This window comes from Pseudophryne corroboree, chromosome 5 (genome assembly GCF_028390025.1).
Source record: "Pseudophryne corroboree isolate aPseCor3 chromosome 5, aPseCor3.hap2, whole genome shotgun sequence".
In the NCBI taxonomy this organism is placed as follows: Eukaryota; Metazoa; Chordata; class Amphibia; order Anura; family Myobatrachidae; genus Pseudophryne; species Pseudophryne corroboree.
The window spans coordinates 339,476,360-339,502,392 of NC_086448.1; the positions used below are offsets into that span (position 1 = coordinate 339,476,360).

At 45.1% G+C, this 26,033-nt stretch overlaps 1 protein-coding gene and 1 pseudogene across 2 annotated transcripts in view; one reads left to right on the forward strand and one right to left on the reverse strand.

Moving 5' to 3' along the window:
* ITPRID1 (ITPR interacting domain containing 1) overlaps positions 1 to 26,033 on the reverse strand; it is a 478,387-nt gene that overhangs the window by 287,836 nt on the left and 164,518 nt on the right. For both annotated transcript variants that reach the window (XM_063922570.1, XM_063922569.1), the window contains exons 3-4: positions 17,544 to 17,575; positions 6,054 to 6,105 (exon numbers count right to left, since the gene is read on the reverse strand). In XM_063922570.1, the coding sequence (XP_063778640.1) occupies positions 6,054 to 6,105; positions 17,544 to 17,575 (84 nt within the window). The remainder of the gene's footprint in view (positions 1 to 6,053; positions 6,106 to 17,543; positions 17,576 to 26,033) is intronic.
* On the forward strand, positions 7,696 to 7,814 carry LOC134929948 (5S ribosomal RNA; annotated as a pseudogene).

Below are 26,033 nucleotides of genomic sequence, written 5' to 3' on the forward strand. Positions count from 1 at the left end.
AAACAAAGTTTGTGTACATTGAGCCATCAAAAAACAAAGGTTTCACTATCTCACTCTCACTCAAAAAAGTCCGTATTTCGGAATATTCCGTATTTCGGAATATTTGGATATGGGATACTCAACCTGTATTGGGAAAAATTCACTCAATATAGTGTTAATCCCAAAATTATATAGCGCTCTGGTGTGTGCTGGCATACTCTCTCTCTGTCTCCCCAAAGGGCTGTGTGGGGTCCTGTCCTCAGTCAGAGCATTCCCTGTGTGTGTGTGCGGTGTGTCGGTACGGCTGTGTCGACACGTTTGATGAGGAGGCTTATGTGATGGCAGAGCAGATGCCGATAAATGTGATGTCGCCCCCTGTGGGGTCGACACCAGAGTGGATGGATAGGTGGAAGGTATAAACCGACAGTGTCAACTCCTTACATAAAAGGCTGGATGACGTAACAGCTATGGGACAGCCGGCTTCTCAGCCCGCGCCTGCCCAGGCGTCTCAAAGGCCATCAGGGGCTCAAAAACGCCCACTCCCTCAGATGGCAGACACAGATGTCGACACGGAGTCTGACTCCAGTGTCGACGAGGTTGAGACATATACACAATCCACTAGGAACATCCGTTACATGATCCCGGCAATAAAAAAAGTGTTACACATTTCTGACATTAACCCAAGTACCACTAAAAAAGGGTTTTATGTTTGGGGAGAAAAAGCAGGCAGTGTTTTGTTCCCCCATCAAATGAGTGAATGAAGTGTGAAAAAGCGTGGGTTCCCCCGATAAGAAACTGGTAATTTCTAAAAAGTTACTGATGGCGTACCCTTTCCCGCCAGAGGATAAGTTACGCTGGGAGATATCCCCTAGGGTGGATAAGGCGCTCACACGTTTGTCAAAAAAGGTGGCACTGCCGTCTTAGGATACGGCCACTTTGAAGGTACCTGCTGATAAAAAGCAGGAGGCTATCCTGAAGTCTGTATTTACACACTCAGGTACTAGACTGAGACCTGCAGATAGTGCTGCTGCAGCGTGGTCTGTAACCCTGTCAAACAGGGATACTATTTTGCGAACATAAGACGTCGTCTTATATATGAGGGATGCACAGAGGGATATTTTTGCCGGCTGGCATCCAGAATTAATGCAATGTCCATTCTGTCAGGAGGGTATTAGAGACCCGACACTGGACAGGTGATGCTGACTTTAAAAGGCACATAGAGCCTTATAAGGGTGAGGAATTGTTTGGGGATGGTCTCTGGGACCTCGTATCCACAGCAACAGCTGGGAAGAAATTTTTTTACCTCAGGTTTCCTCACAGCCTAAGAAAGCACTGTATTATCAGGTACAGTCCTTTCGGCTTCAGAAAAGCAAGCGGGTCAAAGGCGCTTCCTTTCTGCACAGAGACGAGGGAAGAGGGAAAAAGCTGCACCAGTCAGCCAGTTCCCAGAATCAAAATTCTTCCCCCGCTTCCTCTGAGTCCACCGCATGACGCGGGGGCTCCACAGGCGTAGCCAGGTACGGTGGCGGGCCGCCTCAAAAATTTCAGCGATCAGTGGGCTCGCTCACAGGTGGATCCCTGGATCCTTCAAGTAGTATCTCAGGGGTACAAGCTGGAATTCGAGGCGTCTCCCCCCCGCCGTTTCCTCAAATCTGCCTTGCCGACAACTCCCTCAGGCAGGGAGGCTGTGCTAGAGGCAATTCACAAGCTGTATTCCCAGCAGGTGATAGTCAAGGTGCCCCTACTTCAACAAGGACGGGGTTACTATTCCACACTGTTTGTGGTACCGAAACCGGACGGTTCGGTGAGACCCATTTTAAATTTGAAATCCTTGAACACATACATAAAAAAATTCAAGTTCAAGATGGAATCGCTCAGGGCGGTTATTGCAAGCCTGGAGGAGGGGGATTACATGGTATCCCTGGACATCAAGGATGCTTACCTACATGTCCCCATTTACTATCCTCACCAGGAGTACCAGATTTGTGGTACAGGATTGCCATTACCAATTCCAAACACTGCTGTTTGGACTGTCCACGGCACCGAGGGTCTTTACCAAGGTAATGGCCGAAATGATGATACTCCTTCGAAAAAAGGGAGTTTTAATTATCCCGTACTTGGACGATCTCCTTATAAAGGCGAGGTCCAAGGAGCAGTTGTTGGTCGGAGTAGCACTATCTCGGGAAGTGCTACAACAGCACGGATGGATTCTATACATTCCAAACTCACAACTGGTTCCTACCACACGCCTACTGTTCCTGGGGATGGTTCTGGACACAGAACAGAAAAAAGTTTTTCTCCCGCAGGAGAAAGCCAAGGAGCTGTCATCTCTAGTCAGAGACCTCCTGAAACCAAAACAGGTATCGGTGCATCACTGCACACGAGTCCTGGGAAAAATGGTAGCTTCTTACGAAGCAAAATTCCATTCGGCAGGTTCCATGCAAGAACCTTTCAGTGGGACCTCTTGGACAAGTGGTCGGGATCGCATCTTCAGATGCATCGGCTGATAACCCTGTCTCCAAGGACCAGGGTATCTCTACTGTGGTGGCTGCAGAGTGCTCATCTTCAAGAGGGCCGCAGATTCGGCATACAGGACTGGGTCCTGGTAACCACGGATGCCAGCCTTCGAGGCTGGGGGGCAGTCACACAGGGAAGAAATTTCCAAGGACTTTGGTCAAGTCAGGAGTCGTCCCTACACATAAATATTCTGGAACTGAGGGCCATTTACAATGCCCTAAGTCTGGCAAGGCCTCTGCTTCAAAACCAGCCGGTACTGATCCAATCAGACAACATCACGGCAGTCGCCCATGTAAACCAACAGGGCGGCACAAGAAGCAAGATGGCGATGGCAGAAGCCACAAGGATTCTCCGATGGGCTGAAAATCACGTCTTAGCACTGTCAGCAGTGTTCATTCCGGGAGTGGACAACTGGGAAGCAGACTTCCTCAGCAGACACGACCTACACCCGGGAGAGTGGGGACTTCATCCAGAAGTCTTCCAACTGTTGGCAACCTGTTGGGAAAGGCCACAGGTGGACATGATGGCGTCCCGCCTAAACAAAAAACTAGATATTGCGCCAGGTCAAGGGACCCTCAGGCAATAGCTGTGGACGCTCTAGTGACACCGTGGGTGTACCAGTCGGTTTATGTATTCCCTCCTCTGCCTCTCATACCAAAGGTACTGAGAATAATAAGAAAACGAGGAGTAAGAACGATACTCGTGGTCCCGGATGGGCCAAGAAGAGCTTGGTACCCAGAACTTCAAGAAATGATATCAGAGGACCCATGGCCTCTACCGCTCAGACAGGATCTGCAACAACAGGGGCCCTGTCTGTTCCAAGACTTACCGTGGCTGCGTTTGACGGCATGGCGGTTGAATTCCGGATCCTAAAGGAAAAGGGCATTCCGGAAGAAGTCATTCCTACGCTGATAAAAGCCAGGAAAGAAGTAACCGCAAACCATTATCACCGTATTTGGCGAAAATATGTTGCGTGGTGTGAGGCCAGGAAGGCCCCAACAGAGGAATTTCAGCTGGGTCGTTTTCTGCACTTCCTACAGTCAGGGGTGACTATGGGCCTAAAATTGGGTTCCATTAAGGTCCAGATTTCGGCTCTGTCGATTTTCTTCCAGAAAGAACTGGCTTCACTGCCTGGCGGTCAGACATTTGTAAAGGGAGTGCTACATATTCAGCCCCCTTTTGTGCCTCCTGTGGCACCTTGGGATCTCAACGTGGTGTTGAGTTTCTTAAAATCACATTGGTTTGAGCCACTTAAAACTGTGGATTTGAAATATCTCACGTGGAAAGTGGTCATGTTATTGGCCTTGGCTTCGGCCAGGCGTGTGTCAGAATTGGCGGCTTTGTCATGTAAAAGCCCTTATCTGATTTTCCATATGGATAGGGCAGAATTGAGGACTCGTCCCCAGTTTCTCCCTAAGGTGGTATCAGCTTTTCACTTGAACCAACCTATTGTAGTGCCTGCGGCTACTAGGGACTTGGAAGATTCCAAGTTACTGGACGTAGTCAGGGCCTTAAAAATTTATATTTCCAGGACGGCTGGAGTCAGGAAAACTGACTCGCTTTTTATCCTGTAGGCACCCAACAAAATAGGTGCTCCTGCTTCTAAGCAGACTATTGCTCGCTGAATTTGTAGCACAATTCAGCTGGAGCATTCTGCGGCTGGATTGCCGCATCCTAAATCAGTAAAAGCCCATTCCACGAGGAAAGTGGGCTCATCTTGGGCGGCTGCCCGAGGGGTCTCGGCTTTACAATTTTGCCGAGCTGCAACTTGGTCAGGGGCAAACACGTTTGCTAAATTCTACAAAATTGATACCCTGGCTGAGGAGGACCTTGAGTTCTCTCATTCGGTGCTGCAGAGTCATCCGCACTCTCCCGCCCGTTTGGGAGCTTTGGTATAATCCCCATTGTCCTTACGGAGTTCCCAGCATCCACTAGGACGTCAGAGAAAATAAGATTTTACTCACCGGTAAATCTATTTCTCGTAGTCCGTAGTGGATGCTGGGCGCCCATCCCAAGTGTGGATTGTCTGCAATACTTGTATGTAGTTATTGCCTAACTAAGGGTTATTGTTGAGCCATCTGTTGAGAGGCTCAGTTATATTTCATACTGTTAACTGGGTGTAGTATCACGAGTTATACGGTGTGATTGGTGTGGCTGGTATGAGTCTTACCCGGGATTCAAAATCCTTCCTTATTGTGTCAGCTCTTCCGGGCACAGTATCCTAACTGAGGTCTGGAGGAGGGTCATAGTGGGAGGAGCCAGTGCACACCAGATAGTACCTAATCTTTCTTTTAGAGTGCCCAGTCTCCTGCGGAGCCCGTCTATTCCCCATGGTCCTTACGGAGTTCCCAGCATCCACTACGGACTACGAGAAATAGATTTACCGGTGAGTAAAATCTTATTTTTTGGACTGTGGGAGGAAACCAGAGTAACATAGAATTTGTCGGCAGATAAGAACCACTTGGCCCATCTAGTCTGCCCCCTTTTTTTTTTTTTTTTTTATATTATTTTTATCTCTAACCTTATTTGATCCTTATTTCTTTGTAAGGATATCCTTATGTCTATCCCATGCATGTTTAAATTGCTCTACTGTCTTAGCCTCTACCACTTCTGATGGGAGGCTATTCCACTTGTCCACTACCCTTTCTGTGAAATAATTTTTCCGCAAATTTCCCCTGAACCTCCCCCCCTCCAGTCTCAGTGCATGTCCTCGTGTCCTATTGCTTCTCTTCATTTGGAGAATGTTTCCCTCCTGGACTTTGTTAAAACCCTTGATATATTTGAAAGTTTCTATCATGTCCCCCCCTTTCCCTTCTCTGCTCCAAACTATACATATTGAGATTTCTTAGTCTTTCTGGGTATGTTTTGTGATGTAGGCCATGCACCATTTTAGTTGCCCTCCTTTGTACAGTTTCTAATGTATTAATATCCTTTTGAAGATATGGCCTCCAGAACTGAATACAGTATTCTAGATGAGGCCGTACCAATGACCTATACAGTGGCATTATTACTTCTTTCTTTCTGCTGCTGATTCCTCTCCCAATGCAGCCAAGCATCTGACTAGCCTTCCTCATTGCCTTGTTACATTGCTTACCTGCCTTTAAGTCATCTGAAATAGTGACTCCTAGATCCCTTTCCTCCTCAGTAGTTTCCAGTATAGTGCCATTAATACTGTATTTAGCTTTAGGATTTTTGAGACCCAAGTGCATGATTTTGCATTTTTTGGCATTAAACTGCAATTGCCAGACTCTTGACCATTCCTCTAGTCTACCTAGATCCTCAATCATTTGTTTTACCCCACCTGGTGTGTCTACCTTGTTGCACGCGGAGCAAACCCACGCAAGCATGGGGAGAATATACAAACTCCACATAGTTAGGGCCATGGTGGAAATCGAACCCATGACCTCATTGCTGTGACCAAGTAATAATCCTAACCATTAGTCCAAGTTTATACTTGAGTCATAAAGTAGAGCTTGTAGGCGGACTAACAGTGTTGGCAGGTTTGGCCCCGCCTGGCCAGTCTGACCCTAATAGTGTGTGGACAGAAAATAACTTACCTCATATAATCTTTTACAGACAGTTTAGTCATGCCCATTTTGCATATGTAACCTAGACAGGAAAAGTGACAGATGTTAGTTGGTAAAAACATGACATTCTGTTTTATTTACATACAAATATACAGTATACTGTGATGGACACAAAAGAGAAAGGAATTTTCAACTTATCACAACACATTTTGACACAACCAAAAATATCCATACTCAATAAGGGCCTTACATGTGCACCCACAGGGGGTCTTAACAAATTTGAGACTTTTATTGATTTAAATAAATTTGTAAGGAAGTTAACACTTAATGGCATCGTCTTTTCTTAAACAATGTCTTTTATTAGCAATTATGAAAATCAATCTAAATCGGGTCTAAAACCGACCTCCAAGTACTATCCACTAGAATCTAAAGGGAGTAACCTCAGTATCTTTTATGAATTGGTGAAAAAAGATCTTTGTGAAACCGACATGGAGAAGATTAAGGGGAAAAACATCACTAAACGAGAAAGTGACGCCTTAAAGAAATTACAGAAGAACAGGGGCATTGTTATAAAACTAGCTGACAAAGGAGGGGGGGCTGGTAATCATGGACCGTGACAGATACACGAATGAAGCTCTAAGACTGCTGGGAGATGATGCCTCGTATATTAAATTATCAGGCGACCCAAAGGACACATTTGTTGGAGAGCTGAGAACACTTCTATTGCACGGTTTGCATACAGACATCATTACCAAGGGAGGATACCAGTGTTTAATGAAATCAGACCCCACTACCCCATCTTTTATTTCTTGCCCAAAATCCATAAAAATCTGACTAACCCGCCTGGAAGACCTATTGTGGCGGGCATCGATTTTCTCACCTCGAATTTATAACAGTATGCCAATGTTTTCTTGAAAGTCTATGCAAAAGAACTACCATCCTATTTAAAAGACACCACTTCAGTACTAAAAGTACTGAACTTGATGAGGGTCAACTATTGCCAAAATGCACAGGATCTTATAAATGCGGCCGATGCAACATCTGTAGATATCAACACCCGGTTAGGAAAACATTCACAGATGCAGAGAAAAAGAAGGAGTTTAAAATAAAAGACTTCATAAACTGTAACATTCAATCTGTTATTTATATATTGGAATGTGACTGTGGGAAACAATATGTCTGGAAAACAAAAAGACCCCTTAAGATGAGGATACAAGAACATGTCCGTAATATCAAGAACAAGGTGGAAAATCATGCAGTGTCCAAACATTTTAATATAGTACACAACTCCAATCCTGATGCACTGACTTTTAAATTAATCAAATTGGTTAAGTTGGGAGAGAGAGGTGGTGACCTACCCAACAAACTTTCACGCCGTGAAATGTTTTGGATTTTTCAATTACGGACTCTACACCCAATGGGGTTCAACGAGGACTATGAAATTGCCCCTTTCCTGTGAAACAACAACACTGCTGGAGAATATATCCCAACATACTCTCATAACCTCCCTCCCTCTTCCTTTCCCACATCTCATTGTCCCATCAATTCCCTCCACTCCCCCCCATTTTTAAGTAGATCACTCCATATTTCTCACTCTGCACTGTAACATTCACTTATTTTTACTATTATTATTATAATTTATTAATCTATTGACAGATGCACAGTAAGAAATTACTACAGTCAAACCACACTGGAAATGCCCAATCTCGCCCGATCTTGGAAGCGAAGCAGTGTTGGAACTGATCAGTACCAGAAAGGGAGACCACCTGGGAAAATCAGGTACTGTAATCAAGTCTGAGAATTCCGAATGTCTGCATCAAGTGGGTCAATAGAGTCACTAAGTATCACTTATGAAATAATTATCATTAATAATGTAAGTTAATATTATTCACATCCAAATATAATGTAGTGCTTAATTAATATATACAAATATGTCTAATCACTATAGGAATCACTGGTAGTGATAATCTTTAACTCCGCACATCACCTATATAACTATAATATAATATAAGCACAGTGCTAATATGCTCACTTTAATACACCAGTAATATTAGATAAAACCACTGATAGTTCCTATCCTTTTTTGAAATGTGCTAAATACACACTCCTCGTAATAGAATATTACATGTCTTTCTATTACTTATATGTATTCTGTTTGTTCCTATGGTAACCGCTGTGGAGAAAGGGAAAAGTGGCCCGTATCCTGGTCTCCACCAAAATGGCCACCACAGTGAAAAACAGTAGGAGAAACCCTGAGAAAATGGCCACTGCAATGCGTGATGTACCACTGCTGAAGTCCGGCCTTTATGACTATCCACCCCAGAAAAGACAGCGGGCGCATGAATAAGCATAGTGGTAATCGTCAGCAATCAGTAGCTTAATTGTAAGACAGGATGTGATGTCATAATTGAGTATGGCTCAGTACTAGCATAAATAGAAGCCCAGTCCCACTTTGCCTTTACCCCTTGACGAAGTCTGTGTGACGAAACGCGTTGGTCAACCTGACAGTGACCTCATATTCAGATAAGCTAAATCCTCTTACAAATATTTTGCACTTTACCTATATATATTTATGATTGTGTATGTTTTTTTTGTCCCATTCTTTTAAAGAGATTTGTACATCAATTATTTTTAGACCCTTTGTTAATACATTTTATTCATTATTTATATACTGTCATGTCAATTTATTCTAGACACCGGTGGTCGCTATACCCCCCCCCCCCCCCCCATCCCTCTTTTTTGCTAACTTTACTTTTTCAGGGAATCACCATCCCTGCTTATTTGGGGGTCAGCAGACGCCCTGTGTTTTTGGGAGTGTTGTTACACATTTATCTGTTGCTTGTTAGTGTCCCAAGTGGTGCAGTATTCATCTTTTGCATATATATATATATATATATATATATATATATATATATATATAGATCCTGTATAGAGTGCACTCACCAGACGAATTCTGTCGCCAACAGGGTTTTAATAAAGCATCATGTACAACATCACACCTGTTTGTTTTATATATATATATATATATATATATATATATATACTGTATTTTGCTGCCGGGATCCCAGGGACTGTATGCTGAATGCTGGGATCCTGAGCACCGGTCTCCCAGCCCCAACCCATATATAAATATATGTGTATATATATATATATATATACACACACAGAGTAAAAACCACAGCACTCACCGCACCAGAAGCGGGGCACAGCTATGCACTTACCACTCACAGGGTGGGGTGCATGTAACACTGCACTCTCCACCACAGAAGCGGGGTACACAGCTGTACTTACCACTCACAGGGCGGGGTGCATGTAGCCCATGACCACATCGCTCTAATAAATACAAACAGAGAACCCAGCACTCACCAAAGTAAACTCACTTATCCTCAACAATTCAATAAATAAATGATGGGGGTTTAGTTGGTGGATTGGCCAATGCACGGAAGCCTGTATACCGATTCAAGGTACCCCACCTTCATACAGGTCCTACACTATCACAGAGTCTTAAAACCTGACTACCACACTGCTGCATCATCTGCCTGCTAGATGTAATGTGTACCTGCCACAGACTTTATGGCTTTTAAAGGCACACTAGTCACCTATTGCACTGGCTCAAAGATGATTACTAAAAAACAGCTGAGACAGGTTCAGGATAATAAAGTCCACACAGGGGTGCATGAGAAAGCTAGTGGCCACGGTTAATAAGAGCTAACCATAGATTAACCCCTTCATATACACACAGAGTAAAAACCACAGCACTCACCGCACCAGAAGCGGGGCACAGCTATGCACTTACCACTCACAGGGTGGGGTGCATGTAACACTGCACTCTCCACCACAGAAGCGGGGTACACAGCTGTACTTACCACTCACAGGGCGGGGTGCATGTAGCCCATGACCACATCGCTCTAATAAATACAAACAGAGAACCCAGCACTCACCAAAGTAAACTCACTTATCCTCAACAATTCAATAAATAAATGATGGGGGTTTAGTTGGTGGATTGGCCAATGCACGGAAGCCTGTATACCGATTCAAGGTACCCCACCTTCATACAGGTCCTACACTATCACAGAGTCTTAAAACCTGACTACCACACTGCTGCATCAGTGTGGTAGTCAGGTTTTAAGACTCTGTGATAGTGTAGGACCTGTATATAGGTGGGGTACCTTGAATCGGTATACAGGCTTCCGTGCATTGGCCAATCCACCAACTAAACCCCCATCATTTATTTATTGAATTGTTGAGGATAAGTGAGTTTACTTTGGTGAGTGCTGGGTTCTCTGTTTGTATGTATATATATATATATATATATATATATACATACAAAAAGAGGGATTCCAAAGGGAGCTGGTGTAAACAGAAAGATGAACTTTCGCTGCCAATAGTCACAACCATTAAAATTATTCATAAAAACAAACACAACATAAAAATACTTATAGTCTCTATTTTGACATTGCAGTTAATAATCCACAATGAACCATGATATCCAATATTGACATAAAACAAATGACCATGTGGATGACCTCATGAATAAGGTGAATAAGGTGAACCAGCAGAATTCATCCATTAAGTACACCTATTCATGTAGCTCAGAGGTGATGCATTTCCTAGATGTTAAGGTCATGATTTCAGAAGGTGTCATCAATACTGACATCTTTTATAAAGATGTTGATCGTAATACTTTTCTTAGAGCTGACAGTCACCACCCACCAGCCCTGAAACGTGGTCTACCACGGTCTCAGATGATGAGAATAGCTAGAATAGTTAGTGATCACACTGTGTTATCAGATAGGTTGGACGACCTTATCGTGAAGTTCATCTCGCGTGGATATGACCCTAAGATTTTGAACCAACAAAAAATATCGGTACTGGAAATGTCCAGGTCGCAATTATTACAACCGAAATTAAGAGACCAAGATAAGTTTATCCCTTGGGTCAGTAATTTCACCACAGCAAGCCCAATTATTAAACAAGCCACTCAAGCTTTATGAAATATAAAAAGAAGAACAATTGGGTGCGCTATCAATAGCAGCTGGTAAGGGGATGGTAAGTCCCCAAGGTATAAACAACTAGAAAGAAAAAATTACCAGCGCTGGCTGATCATGTAGATAATGAACACAATCCAATAACCAAAGGGCTTAAATATAAAAAATATCACATTTATTTTACACATGTAAATGAATGATTAAACAATAAAATAAAACCATTAAAATAAAAATATGAATAAAATTGTATATCAGTTTTCCATAAAAAATGCCACAAGGTGCCTGAATTATTGTTAGAAAGTCCACGTTAGGCAGTTTATTGACACTCATAGGTACCTTGATCACTGGAGATGTCCATCACTAATCGGTTATTTGTGCATAAACCGAAAAAATTGCAGATGTGAGGTAGTTACCAGTGATCCTTGGAGCAGATAGAGTCCACCTGTATTTAGCTGGATAGGTTGTCCTCTTTAGCGTGGAGGAATGTGTCCAGAATGGTGGATGCTGCTAGAGACTGTCCCAGTTGTGGTAATGCCGAGTGTCAGGAAAGCCAGTGGTACTGATGAATATCAGGATAAGGTAGTAGCTCAACGCGTTTCGCTGGTTTTAAATGATCCAGCTTCCTCAGGAGCAAGTGAGGAAGCTGGATCATTTAAAACCAGCGAAACGCGTTGAGCTACTACCTAAATACAGGTGAACTCTATCTGCTCCAAGGATCACTGGTAACTACCTCACATCTGCAATTTTTTCGGTTTATGCACAAATAACCGATTAGTGATGGACATCTCCAGTGATCAAGGTCCCTATGAGTGTCAATAAACTGCCTAACGTGGACTTTCTAACAATAATTCAGGCACCTTGTGGCATTTTTTATGGAAAACTGATATACAATTTTATTCATATTTTTATTTTAATGGTTTTATTTTATTGTTTAATCATTCATTTACATGTGTAAAATAAATGTGATATTTTTTATATTTAAGCCCTTTGGTTATTGGATTGTGTTCATTATCTACATGATCAGCCAGCGCTGGTAATTTTTTCTTTTTTTCACTCAAGCTTTATGGCCAATTATCAAAACGGATAGTGAATTGCCTTGTTTTAGGGAAACTAGACCCATGGCGGCATTTAAAAGGGGACGTAATCTCCGCGATAGGCTGGTTAAATCAGACATTTCTGGGATGGGCAAAGTGATTTCACCAAATGTATACTATAAGCCTCCTGGATGTTATAGTTGTTTTAATTGTACTACTTGTAAGTACATGCAGCAATGCAAGAAATTCTCTCACCCACATTGCGACAAGTCATTTGATATTAGGCATGTCCTCACCTGCAGAACAGAATTTGTTGTCTACGTGATTTGTTGCCCATGTGGGCTCTATTACGTTGGACAAACTTCGAGGCCATTCAGGGATAGGATGGCCCTGCACCGGTCTGCCATTAGTTTAGCCGGCAGGAATTTGGATCAGCCCGTGGCACGCCACTTTAAATCTAAGGGCCACACTCTTTCCATGTTAAGGTACTTTATGATTGACCACATTCCCTTATCTATAAGGGGCGGTGATCGTCAGAAAGCCCTGCTTTTAGCCGAATCAAGATGGATCTTTAGACTTAATACTATGTCCCCGATGGGGCTTAACTATAAAATTAACTGGAATAGTCTTATGTAGTGATCCTATAGCTATGCATAGAGCAGGGTCTTACTTAGGTGGTACAGTTTTGTGATTACTTTTTTCAATAATGTATATGGCTTATGAATGATTCATGTATATCTGTAATTGATGCATCACTGCCATTTATTTTATTTATTATTTTTTTCTGTTATAGATTTATGTTTTGAGCCATGCTGTCATGTCAGCCTCTGGCCTCTAGCAGCGCTCTTGAGTCCGGACTGCAGTATGAGCCTCCCGTGGTGGAACGCAAGCGGCCTAGGTTGCCATGACCACCAGGCAGAGCTACGACCCGGAAGTGCAGCACAGTGGCGGCCGGAGACGGGAGAGGCGGCGGGAGACGCGGGAGATGACGCTGCTGGCTCAGAGGTACTTTAATGGGTAAGTTCATGTTTTACACTTGTTGGTTATGTCTTGAGGAAGGGGTTATCCCCGAAACGTCACATTCAATATATCTTTTTCCATTGATTGAGCCTCTGGAGTGCTTTTTTCCCACGTTTGGATTTGTATATATATATATATATATATATATATATATATACATACAAAAAGAGGGATTCCAAAGGGAGCTGGTGTAAACAGAAAGATGAATTTTCGCTGCCAATAGTCACAACCATTAAAATTATTCATAAAAATAAACACAACATAAAAATACTTATAGTCTCTATTTTGACATTGCAGTTAATAATCCACAATGAACCATGATATCCAATATTGACATAAAACAAATGACCATGTGGATGATAGTGGAACAACAAAGATTATGATTGCAGTTCAGATCAGCATATAAACCCAACGCGTTTCATCCATAGGTGTTCTTCAGGGGTCTTATATCAGTGCACAATTATATGATCCTTCTATGGTCAATAATTAGACATAGATGTTCAAATAGAAGGTCTGAAAATATCAATTGATAGAGATCAATGTTAGTGAGAGGGAGGAATAAAATCCATATAATCACATACCAGAATTTAATAAGGGATAAGTGTAAATCTTGAATAGGAGGAGGGTAAGTATACATACCAATATGAGAACTTTAACAGATCATGTGAAACTTGTTCACAATAAATGCAATATGGATAGGAGGAGGGTAAGTATACATACCAATATGAGAACTTTAACAGATCATGTGAAACTTGTTCACAATAAATGCAATATGGATATAAAAAATCCTATAGCCAAAGAAAGGAGTGTGGTCACAATATGCTGATCTTAGCATCTACCAATCTGTACAATATATTCAGATAAACAAATAATCCAAACGATTAACAGTACGGCCACTCATGATGTATGTTATCATTAATGACTTTAGAAAAATGTATAAAACTAGGTGATTCATCACGCCCTATGGGCGCTATTCACACCGTCGTGAGGGGCTACGCCCCCTTAACCCTTAAGAGTGGCGGGTGCAGGGAGACACGGATGGGGGAGGGGGACCGTGGGTGCTACGGGTGGGGCAGGGGTGGTTGCAGGGGTGCCGCATGTGGGGGAGGGGATGGTTTGGTGGTGCCACAGGTGGGGGAGGGGCGGGTGTGTGGGTGCTGCGGGTGGAGGAGGGGTCCAGAGCCACTGTGGGTGGGGGAGGAGCGGTTGCGGGGGTGCTGCAGGTGGGAGAGGGGCAGGTGCTGTGGTGCCGCGGGTGAGGGAGGGGCGGGTGCGGGGGGTGCTGCAGGTGAGGAAGGGGTACCGGAGCCACCGGTGGGGGTGCCGCGGATGGGGCCCATAAGTACTGCTGTCCTGCCTTTGGCAGTGGCTCTCCCGGAGACTTGCACAGCAGCCAAGCAGCCAGTCACTATTGTTAGCGCCGGTGTCCCATTGCACCGAATTACAGGGAAGAAGATGCACTCAATAAACTACAGCTCCCAGCAGGCCTTAGTGCCAGAATGCTTCGGCGCTAAGGGCTGCTGGGAGCTGTAGTTTATTTAGTGCATCTACTTCCCTGTAATCTGGTGCGCTGGGACACCGGCGCTAACAATAGTGACTGGCTGGCAGAACTGACTGACTCGCTGAATCAATGTAAAAGGCAAGAGTGCTGTGCAGTGTCAGTGACACTGCACACCCACTGCACTGCACAGCACTGTCACCTTTTACATTGATTCAGCGTCCAGACATTACCCTCCGCGATATCACCCACTCTATCCGTTACATTAGCCATCTCGGGGCTTCCAGGCCGGCAGCCCAGGTACTGTGTTGTGTAGTCAGGGCCTCTGGGGTACTGGGCACGACTGTGATGGGGTGGCACTTCTGTGACATCACGTGCAGAGGAGGCTTTGGGGCTCAGAGAGTATGCGGTGCAGGGAGGGTTATGAAAGTTTTCTGCTGCTCCGCTTACATACACATCTATGCCGGTGGCCGCAGCAGCTTTTGTTCCAACTGCACTGCAGCTAGGGAGTGGGGATTGTTGATGCCGGAGGGGGCAATCTTAAATGGGGTCCCCCCTCCTGAGCAACAACCAGCACTGGGCTGAAAGCCCAGTGCTATGCCCCGCACCCCTGGTGGTGGTGGGTGCGGGGTTTAAGGCATACTAATATTGTTCTTTACAGGCGGCCTACAGGTCCCAGCAAGCCTGTCCCAGCATGCTGGCACTTGGAGAACCACAAGTGCCAGCACTCCTGGACATTAAGGGCCCTGTAGTACGCCTGTAAAGAAAATATTAAAATAAAAACATAGACACCTAATATTGTAACAGTTTATTTAGCTGCACCTTCACCTGGGGGCAGCGGCCTTTAAGCTCTTTTGCATGGCCACCGCATCCTCAGGGCTTCCGGCATCTTCACTTTTGGGGCGGCGGCCTTTAAGCTCTTTTGCATGTCCGTTGCCACAGAGCTTCTGGCGTCTTCTATCTTCGAGAGCTCTTGCCTGCTACCTCCCCGCCGCCGGACTGACCACCGTTGCCTCGTCGCTGGCTTATATAAGCCAGTTGAGGGGATGGGGCGATGACGCGGCGGCCATCTTGAATTTCAAAAATGACGCTGAGGCGCCATTTTTGAAATGGGAAGCCGCTCTCCGCTGCCGAGCTCTGAAGAATGGCTGATCCAGGTCTGCCACCAGCCACTCTTTCTCTGCTGGGTCCCGCCGCCACGATGCCCACTGCATTGCGCCGCCACATGTGCCCGCTGGTCCAATCACATATGGCGGACTGACAGGAGCATGCATTCAGGTGGGCTGAATGCATGCCCCTGTCATTGAGGCACCAGTATAGGTGCCGCTTCCCCATACAATTTCAATGGGCTTTTACAGCCCATGGCTGCGCCCTGCCCCCTGCCCGCTACCTGAACTTTAGTATTGGCAGCGGGAGGCACCTCTCCCGCTGTTTCCCAGCCCAATATGCAGGGATTTTCATGGGGGGGAAATAATGAAAATAATAAAAGAAGATATTTATCACAGAATCTGTTTTATAAATATCTTCTTTGTATTATTTTTATTATTATGACAGGGGAGGCACTGTCTCTCCTGACTGCATGTTCCTGTTGTGTGGGAGGGCGTTTCTTGCCCAATCAGCTGTGGACTGGGTGTGATAGACCTGCTGCTAACCCAATGAGAGCTCCTAGCCATGCCCAGCGTTATATACACAGTCACAGAGTCACAGATCTGGGCTATTATATAGGAGACAAATAAAATAAAGAAAAAAAAAAAAAAATATATATATATATATATATATATATATATATAAAAGCAAATGTATATATATTCATCTTTGCACCATTACAATTACTATTACAGTCATTGGTACCTTTTATTAATAAGCGTTGGACCCTTTTATATAGGCTTATTATTATTAGACACTTTATTATAGGTACACTACTCCTAATTTTTTTATTAACTACACTTGTATGTCTCTAGTTGTATTGCATTTAATTACTATTGGATTTGATGTTTTATGGACTTATTGGCCCATTATGGAACACCGCCCAGTGAATATTTGAAGCAGTGAATGATTGATAGATTATTTTCTAATTGCAGAGACCTTTCTCAGTTGTTTATTTTGGACAGGTTACTGTAATTAAAAGTTGTTCTGCCATATTTTTATGAGTGACTGGATTTTTATTTTTTTTATTTCCTGTATTAATAATTGTGATTGCATTACAGCAAGGGGTTTTCATGTGATCCTACATGGTACCTACACACCTGTGACTAAATCAACAAAAAGTGAGATAAGCCATGTAGTACAAAGATCAATAGCTGACATAGGGATCATAAAAAAATACTGCCTTATTGGTAATTACAATCTTTTTCATCTTGATTTGGATTTTAGCTTTTAAAATGATATATATAGCATTCCATAATTATTATTTCCAGATTATTTAAAATAAAAATCTGACATCAAATTCTGTTATTTTTCTGTGTATCTTTAGTGTACAGAATTGTCCTAGTTTCCGGTGCACTCTTGAGTGTCCAAATTGGTAACTGATTGTGTTGCTCACCACTAGGAACAAGGGGAAGGACTGGCTTATTTGTAGCAAGTTTACATGCAGTTTAACGTCACAGTTCTCATCAGTTCAGTGTATACTAAATGTACATAGAATATAAATAGTGACACTGTATGCATGGTACAGATAACATAGCTCTCCTGTAACCCTTAATAGTCAATTAAACATGGCTTTGATTAGTATATCATGCACTAGACTGAGCACAGCTAATATCCAACTGGTTTCTCTGGGTAACTGGCTACAGCATACACTTTTATAAAGGAGCCAGCAACAGTACATTAGTCATTGTTTGCATAGAAATGTTTCCACCTATGCATGTGTCTGCTATAATTCCCATAAACTCCCATTTATTGTTTCCTGTTACAGATAAATGCATTGATTAATCTATATTTCTATTTGCACGTTAGCTATTACTAGTTTCTTTTATCTTACCAGTTTGCCTCGTGCTCTGCGTTCCTGGTATGCTGCAAACAGAAAGAGTTCAGTTTGATAAGCTTTATGTAGCAATCTGTTGTATTGTACATTTTACTGTGTCTGTTAATGTGAAACAGAAGATTGGTCATTTCTGATTACTATATTATACATGTAACATACTGCATAGTGGATATGTAAAACATTGACCAGTATATAGTACAGTGATGCTCAGCATTCTATAGTTGTGGACAGGGGCATAATGACACGGTCCAAGGTGAACTACATCATTGCGCAACCGGGCTGTGATCTTCACTAGGGAGGCTGCTCTACTCTCCCTGAGCCCAGGACAGCTCCCGACAATTTGTAGATTTTTTTTTTTAGATTTTATTGCAAGACTGCAACACATATTACATTATGATGGTCAAGAAGCAACATGTCATAATAAATTAACATAAAGTAATTTCAAAATTGTAAAATCCAAGGAAAATACATAAAGTCCACAACAGCACAAATCTGATAGGAGTAGAGGCAGTAATATCAAATGAACATAACTTATTTGTATAGAGCAGAACATCGTAGGAAATAGACATCTACAGTAAAAGGGTGGAGTGCCCGTCAATAGGCTATCATTTTCTAGGATGCAATAGAGAAATGATAGACAGAATCTGACTGGTTGCCATGGGCAACATCACTACATTTCCTATTTAGAAGCTTTAGTAAAGTTACCCTTTAAAGTAGGTACAGTATATACCCAGAACTGAGGCATAGAGTCTATCTTATCGGTGACTTTCACCTGGGAACCCAGCAGGAGATTTGGACTTTGTTGCTCCCAATATGCAGATTGCAGCCCTCAGTCTGATTTCCAAGGTACATATTTGTGATATGAAGGAACTAAAGACAGGCAGAAGCTAGGGCGAACAGGGTGAACAGGAGCATAGTCGTTAGGAATGGATGAGAAACAGGTGGGCAATGTGGTACCAGGGAGCAAGCAGAAACAAGTCAAGGAACAGCCAAAGTCAATACCAGGAATCACTAGGAACAGTACCAGAGGTTTAGCTGAATCAGGTCAAATAGAGTAGCCAAGGTCAGGAACAGGAAGTCACTAATAAATTTACACTGGGAGTTCACTGGGAAAAAATGCTGTGCTAGGTATGGTGCATAAAACTCTAGCACTGGATGGTGCCCAGAGACTTTCTTTTATAGGTTGAAAAGTTTGAATTTGGCACCAAACGTGATGTCACATCTGGCGTGTCTGTCCCTTTAATTCAAAGATGGACGCAGCATGCATTCCCTATGAGAGCTGCAGCCACCTATCAGGTGCAGGGAGCAGAGCCAGCAGCCAGGAGGAGATCTGCTGGCTAAAACATTTTACTGTGGTAGGTGCCAGTGAGCTCCTGTCCAATGTGGACTTGTACAGGAGACCTGTGCTGCCGAACTCGGCAAGTAAGCACCAGGCTTTGGCACGTTGTGAAATGTTTAGACTGGAGAACTTGGGAATGCCTCAGCTCCTAGATATAATTTACGTGTGTTTTGAGAAATCTTGATAGGCTGAGACAGAAGCAGATTGCCTTTTGTCAGTGTTTGGTATTTCCGGCACTGAGGGAGACTTACAAGTGTTGACAAAGCTACTGTATAGAAATTAGTGATGTGCACCGGAAATTTTTCGGGTTTTGTGTTTTGGTTTTGGGTTCGGTTCCGCCGCTGTGTTTTGGGTTCGAACGCGTTTTGGCAAAACCTCACCGAATTTTTTTTGTTGGATTCGGTTGTGTTTTGGATTCGGGTGTTTTTTTCAAAAAACCCTAAAAAACATCTTAAATCATAGAATATGGGGGTCATTTTGATCCCATAGTATTATTAACCTCAATAACCATAATTTCCACTCATTTCCAGTCTATTCTGAACACCTCACACCACACAATATTATTTTTAGTCCTAAAATTTGCACCGAGGTCGCTGGATGGCTAAGCTAAGCGACACAAGTGGCCGACACAAACACCTGGCCCATCTAGGAGTGGCACTGCAGTGTCACGCAGGATGGCCCTTCAAAAAAATACTCCCCAAACAGCACATGACGCAAAGAAAAAAAGAGGCGCAATGAGGTAGCTGTGTGACGACTAAGCTAAGCGACCCTAGTGGCCGACACAAACACCTGGCCCATCTAGGAGTGGCACTGCAGTGTCAGGCAGGATGGCCCTTCCAAAAAATACTCCCCAAACAGCACATGACGCAAAGAAAAAAAGAGGCGCAATGAGGTAGCTGTGTGACGACTAAGCTAAGCGACCCTAGTGGCCGACACAAACACCTGGCCCATCTAGGAGTGGCACTGCAGTGTCAGGCAGGATGGCCCTTCCAAAAAATACTCCCCAAACAGCACATGACGCAAAGAAAAAAAGAGGCGCAATGAGGTAGCTGTGTGACGACTAAGCTAAGCGACCCTAGTGGCCGACACAAACACCTGGCCTATCTAGGAGTGGCACTGCAGTGTCACGCAGGATGGCCCTTCAAAAAAATACTCCCCAAACAGCACATGACGCAAAGAAAAAATCTAGAAAAAAGAGGTGCAAGATGGAATTGTCCTTGGGCCCTCCCAAAAACCCTTATGTTGTAAAAACAGGACATGCACACTTTAACGAACCCATCATTTCAGCGACAGGGTCTGCCACACGACTGTGACTGAAATGACTGGTTGGTTTGGGCCCCCACCAAAAAAGAAGCAATCAATCTCTCCTTGCACAAACTGGCTCTACAGAGGCAAGATGTCCACCTCATCATCATCGTCCGATTCATCACCCCTTTCACTGTGTACATCCCCCTCCTCACAGATTATTAATTCGTCCCCACTGGAATCCACCATCTCAGGTCCCCGTGTACTTTCTGGAGGCAATTGCTGCTGGTGAATGTCTCCATGGAGGAATTGATTATAATTCATTTTAATGAACATCATCTTCTCCACATTTTCTGGAAGTAACCTCGTACGCCGATTGCTGACAAGGTGAGCGGCGGCACTAAACACTCTTTTGGAGTACACACTGGAGGGAGGGCAACTTAGGTAGAATAAAGCCAGTTTGTGCAAGGGCCTCCAAATTGCCTCTTTTTCCTGCCAGTATACGTACGGACTGTCTGACGTGCCTACTTGGATGCGGTCACTCATATAATCCTCCACCATTCTTTCAATGGTGAGAGAATCATATGCAGTGACAGTAGACGACATGTCAGTAATCGTTGGCAGGTCCTTCAGTCCGGACCAGATGTCAGCATCAGCAGTCGCTCCAGACTGCCCTGCATCACCGCCAGCGGGTGGGTTCGGAATTCGTAGCCTTTTCCTCGCACCCCCAGTTGCGGGAGAATGTGAAGGAGGAGATGTTGACGGGTCGCGTTCCGCTTGACTTGACAATTTTCTCACCAGCAGTTCTTTGAACCTCTGCAGACTTGTGTCTGCCGGAAAGAGAGATCCAACGTAGGTTTTAAATCTAGGATCGAGCACGGTGGCCAAAATGTAGTGCTCTGATTTCAACAGATTGACCACACGTGAATCCTGGTTAAGCGAATGAAGGGCTCCATCCACAAGTCCCACATGCCTAGCGGAATCGCTCTGTTTTAGCTCCTCCTTCAATGCCTCCTGCTTCAGAATGACCTGACTCAGGCTGGCAGTGTCTGAACTGACTTCACATGTGGCAAGTTCAAAAGGTTGCAGAACCTTGCACAACGTTGAAATCATTCTCCACTGCGCTTGAGACAGGTGCATTCCACCTCCTTTGCCTATATCGTGGCCAGATGTATAGGCTTGAATGGCCTTTTGCTGCTCCTCCATCCTCTGAAGCATATAGAGGGTTGAATTCCACCTCGTTACCACCTCTTGCTTCAGATGATGGCAGGGCAGGTTCAGGTGTTTTTGGTGGTGCTCCAGTCTTCTGTACGCGGTGCCTGTACGCCGAAAGTGGCCCGCAATTCTTCTGGCCACCGACAGCATCTCTTGCACGCCCGTCGTTTTTTAAATAATTCTGCACCACCAAATTCAAGGTATGTGCAAAACATGGGACGTGCTGGAATTTGCCCAGATGTAATGCACGCACAATATTGCTGGCGTTGACCGATGTCACAAATCCCCAGGAGAGTCCAATTGGGGTAAGCCATTCTGCGATGATCTTCCTCAGTTGCCGTAAGAGGTTTTCAGCTGTGTGCCTATTCTGGAAAGCGGTGATACAAAGCGTAGCCTGCCTAGGAACGAGTTGGCGTTTGCGAGATGCTGCTACTGGTGCCGCCTCTGCTGTTCTTGCAGCGGGAGGCAATACATCTACCCAGTGGGCTGTCACAGTCATGTAGTCCTGAGTCTGCCCTGCTCCACTTGTCCACATGTCCGTGGTTAAGTGGACATTGAGTACAACTGCATTTTTTAGGACACTGGTGAGTCTTTTTCTGACGTCCGTGTACATTCTCGGTATCGCCTGCCTAGAGAAGTGGAACCTAGATGGTATTTGGTAACGGGGGCACACTACCTCAAGCAATTGTCTAGTTCCCTGTGAACTAACGGAGGATACTGGACGCACGTCTAATACCAACATAGTTGTCAAGGCCTCAGTTATCCGCTTTGCAACAGGATGACTGCTGTGATATTTCATCTTCCTCGCAAAGGACTGTTGGACAGTCAATTGCTTACTGGAAGTAGTACAAGTGGTCTTCCGACTTCCCCTCTGGGATGCCGATCGACTCCCAGCAGCAACAACAGCAGCGCCAGCAGCAGTAGGCGTTACACTCAAGGATGCATCGGAGGAATCCCAGGCAGGAGAGGACTCGTCAGACTTGCCAGTGACATGGCCTGCAGGACTATTGGCTCTCCTGGGTAAGGAGGAAATTGACACTGAGAGAGTTGGTGGTGTGGTTTGCGCGAGCTTGGTTACAAGAGGAAAGGGATTTACTGGTCAGTGGACTGCTTCCGCTGTCGCCCAAAGTTTTTGAACTTGTCACTGACTTATTATGAATGCGCTGCAGGTGACGTATAAGGGAGGATGTTCCGAGGTGGTTAACGTCCTTACCCCTACTTATTACAGCTTGACAAAGGCAACACACGGCTTGACACCAGTTGTCCGCATTTCTGTTGAAATAATTCCACACTGAAGAGCTGATTTTTTTTGTATTTTGACCAGGCATGTCAATGGCCATATTCCTCTCCTCCCACGGACAACAGGTATCTCCCCGGGTGCCTGACTTAAACAAACCACCTCACCATCAGAATCCTCCTTGTCAATTTCCTCCCCACGCCAGCAACACCCATATCCTCATCCTGGTGTACTTCAACACTCACATCTTCAATTTCACTATCAGGAACTGGACTGCGGGTGCTCCTTCCAGCACTTGCAGGGGGCGTGCAAATGGTGGAAGGCGCAAGCTCTTCCCGTCCAGTGTTGGGAAGGTCAGGCATCGCAACCGACACAATTGGACTCTCCTTTGGGATTTGGGATTTCGAAGAACGCACAGTTCTTTGCTGTGCTTTTGCCGCAAGTCTTTTCTTTTTTCTAGCGAGAGGATGAGTGCTTCCATCCTCATGTGAAGCTGAACCACTAGCCATGAACATAGACCAGGGCCTCAGCCGTTCCTTGCCACTCCGTGTCGTAAATGGCATATTGGCAAGTTTACGCTTCTCCTCAGACGCTTTTAATTTTGATTTTTGGGTAATTTTTTTACTGATCTTTTGTGTTTTGGATTTTACATGCTCTGTACTATGACATTGGGTATCGGCCTTGGCAGACGACGTTGATGGCATTTCATCGTCTCGGCCATGACTAGTGGCAGCAGCTTCAGCACGAGGTGGAAGTGGATCTTGATCTTTCCCTATTTTTTTAACCTCCACATTTTTGTTCTCCATATTTTGCGCACAACTGAAAGCCACCACAGGTATACAATGTAGATGGATGGATAGTATAGTATTATATTACTTATGGACGACGAGTGCACTGACGACACAGAGGTAGGTACAGCCGTGGCCTACCGTACTGCTTATATATATAATATACTGTATATAACGGACCTGGTGGACACTGTCAGCAGACTGCTAAACTAGTATGAAGAAAAAAAAACCCACCACAGGTATACAATGTAGATGGATGGATAGTATAGTATTATATTACTTATGGACGATGAGTGCACTGACGACACAGAGGTAGGTACAGCCGTGGCCTACCATACTGCTTATATATAATAATATACTGTATATAACGGACCTGGTGGACACTGTCAGCAGACTGCTAAACTAGTATGAAGAAAGAAAAAAAAAACACCACAGGAGTGTTTTTCAGGCAGACAAACGTATACTGGACTGGTGGTCACTGTCAGCAAAACTGTGCACTGTACTCCTGCTATAACTGCTCCCCAGTCCCCACAATTAGGCAGATTGAGCAGTGCACTCAGCACAGATATATCATGCAGCAGTGCAGCACACTGAGCACAGATATGGTCGAGCGTTTTTTTCATGTAGAGAAACAAAGGATTAAACTCACTGGTGGTAAACCCTGCACTGTACTCCCTAACAGCTGCTCCCCGTCCCCAATCCTCCCCACAATTATAACTAAGTCACTTAGTTTACTCTTTTCTTTTCTAATATAACGGAGAGGACGCCAGCCACGTCCTCTCCCTATCAATCTCAATGCACGTGTGAAAATGGCGGCGACGCGCGGCTCCTTATATAGAATCCGAATCTCGCGAGAATCCGACAGCGGGATGATGACGTTCGGGCGCGCTCGGGTTAGGCGGGAGGATCCGAGTCGCTCGGACCCGTGTAAAAAAAGGTGAAGTTCGGGCGGGTTCGGATCCCGAGGATCCGAACCCGCTCATCACTAATAGAAATGTCAATATTGTTAGGCTATGGTGCGCTCTGTACCTGTCTCCATCTCCATCTACATAGCAGTCAATGGGAGCATCCCTAGTGTTAATCCCCTAGGGCCAAGAGTCACTCGGAGGCGGAGCTATGTGATGTAATCCCTGCTCCTCCACCTTAGAGTGAGAGAGTTAGAGAGACTGAGTCCTGGTGTGTGCAAGCGTGCAGAGCTGAGACCGGGAGCAGATCTGAGCTACAGAGACTCAGTGTTCCATTGCATGTATCGCGGCTCCGGAGCTGACGCTGAGCCGGGCGTTCCATCTTCTCTACAGCGGGAGTCAGACTTCACGGCTGTGCAGTCCTCCGTTCCTCACCATCGGAGACAACTCCTGATAAGTACCGCTACCACTGCTGTTACCTTGTATGATATAAGGGCCCCTAATTGCCTATATCAGTATTACATCTGAGTCACCTGTGTTCACGGAATAAACCTGCATTACTGTTTAAGTCATTGTGTGTGGACTGACGTCACTGCACCAGGCAATTCCAATACACTCTGCCAACAGATATATGGGGAGGTCTGAAAATGTTGCTGATTGGCCAGCTATATATATAAAAAAATGAAAAGTGCATGCCCAGTTGTATATATCATCTGCCCTTTTAAGCAAGGGTTAAAGTGAGTCGGAACGGGGCAGAACTGCGTTCCATCAGTTGCACTTGGAGACGGAACGCAGTTCTGCCTCCTCCGGCTCACCTAACCCGATGTGTCTCGGCACTGCACAGGGAGATGCCGGGCGCCCGCTGAAATTGTGTTACCAGCGGCGCCCGGTTCTCCCTGCATAGTGGAAGCTGGCGGCAGGAGCTCAGTACTGAGCTCCGGCTCCCGGCTCTGTCAGTGCGCGCTATGAGAGAGACATCATGGCGTCTCTCTCATAGTGCTGGGGAGCCGGATGCCAGGAGATCACTGCGGTCGGACGCCGGAGCGAGTATTGGTAAGTATGGTGGCTTTTTTTATTTTTAAACATGTGTGACTGTACAGCGCATCTACTGGGGCAAGCTACAGGGGGCCAAACTACTGGGGTCAAGCTTCAGGGGGACAAACTACTGGGGCAAGCTACAGGGGGCCAAACCACTGGGGGCAAGCTACAGGGGGCCAATCTACTGAGGGCAAACTACTGGGGGCAAGCTACAGGGGGCTAACCACTGGGGGCAAGTTACAGGGGGCAAGCTACACAGGGCCAAACTACTGGGGCAAGCTACAGGGGGGGGCAAACTACTGGGGCAAGCAACAGGGGGTCCAAACTACTGGGGCAAGCTACAGGGGGCCAAACTACTGCGGGCAAGCTACAGGGGTCCAAACTACTGGGGCAAGCTACAGGGGGCTAACTACTGGGGGCAAGTTACAGGGGACAAGCTACAGGGGGCCAAACTACTGGGGCAAGCTACAGGGTGGCCAAACTACTGGGGCAAGCTACAGGGGGGCCAAACTACTGGGGCAAGCTACAGGGGGCCAAACTACTGGGGCAAGCTACAGGGGGCCAAACTACTGGGGCAAGCTACAGGGGGCCAAACTACTGGGGCAAGCTACAGGGGGCCAAAGTACTAGGGGCAATCTACAGGGGGCCAAACTACTGGGGCAAGCTACAGGGGGCCAAACTACTGGGGCAAGCTACAGGGGGCCAAACTACTGGGGCAAG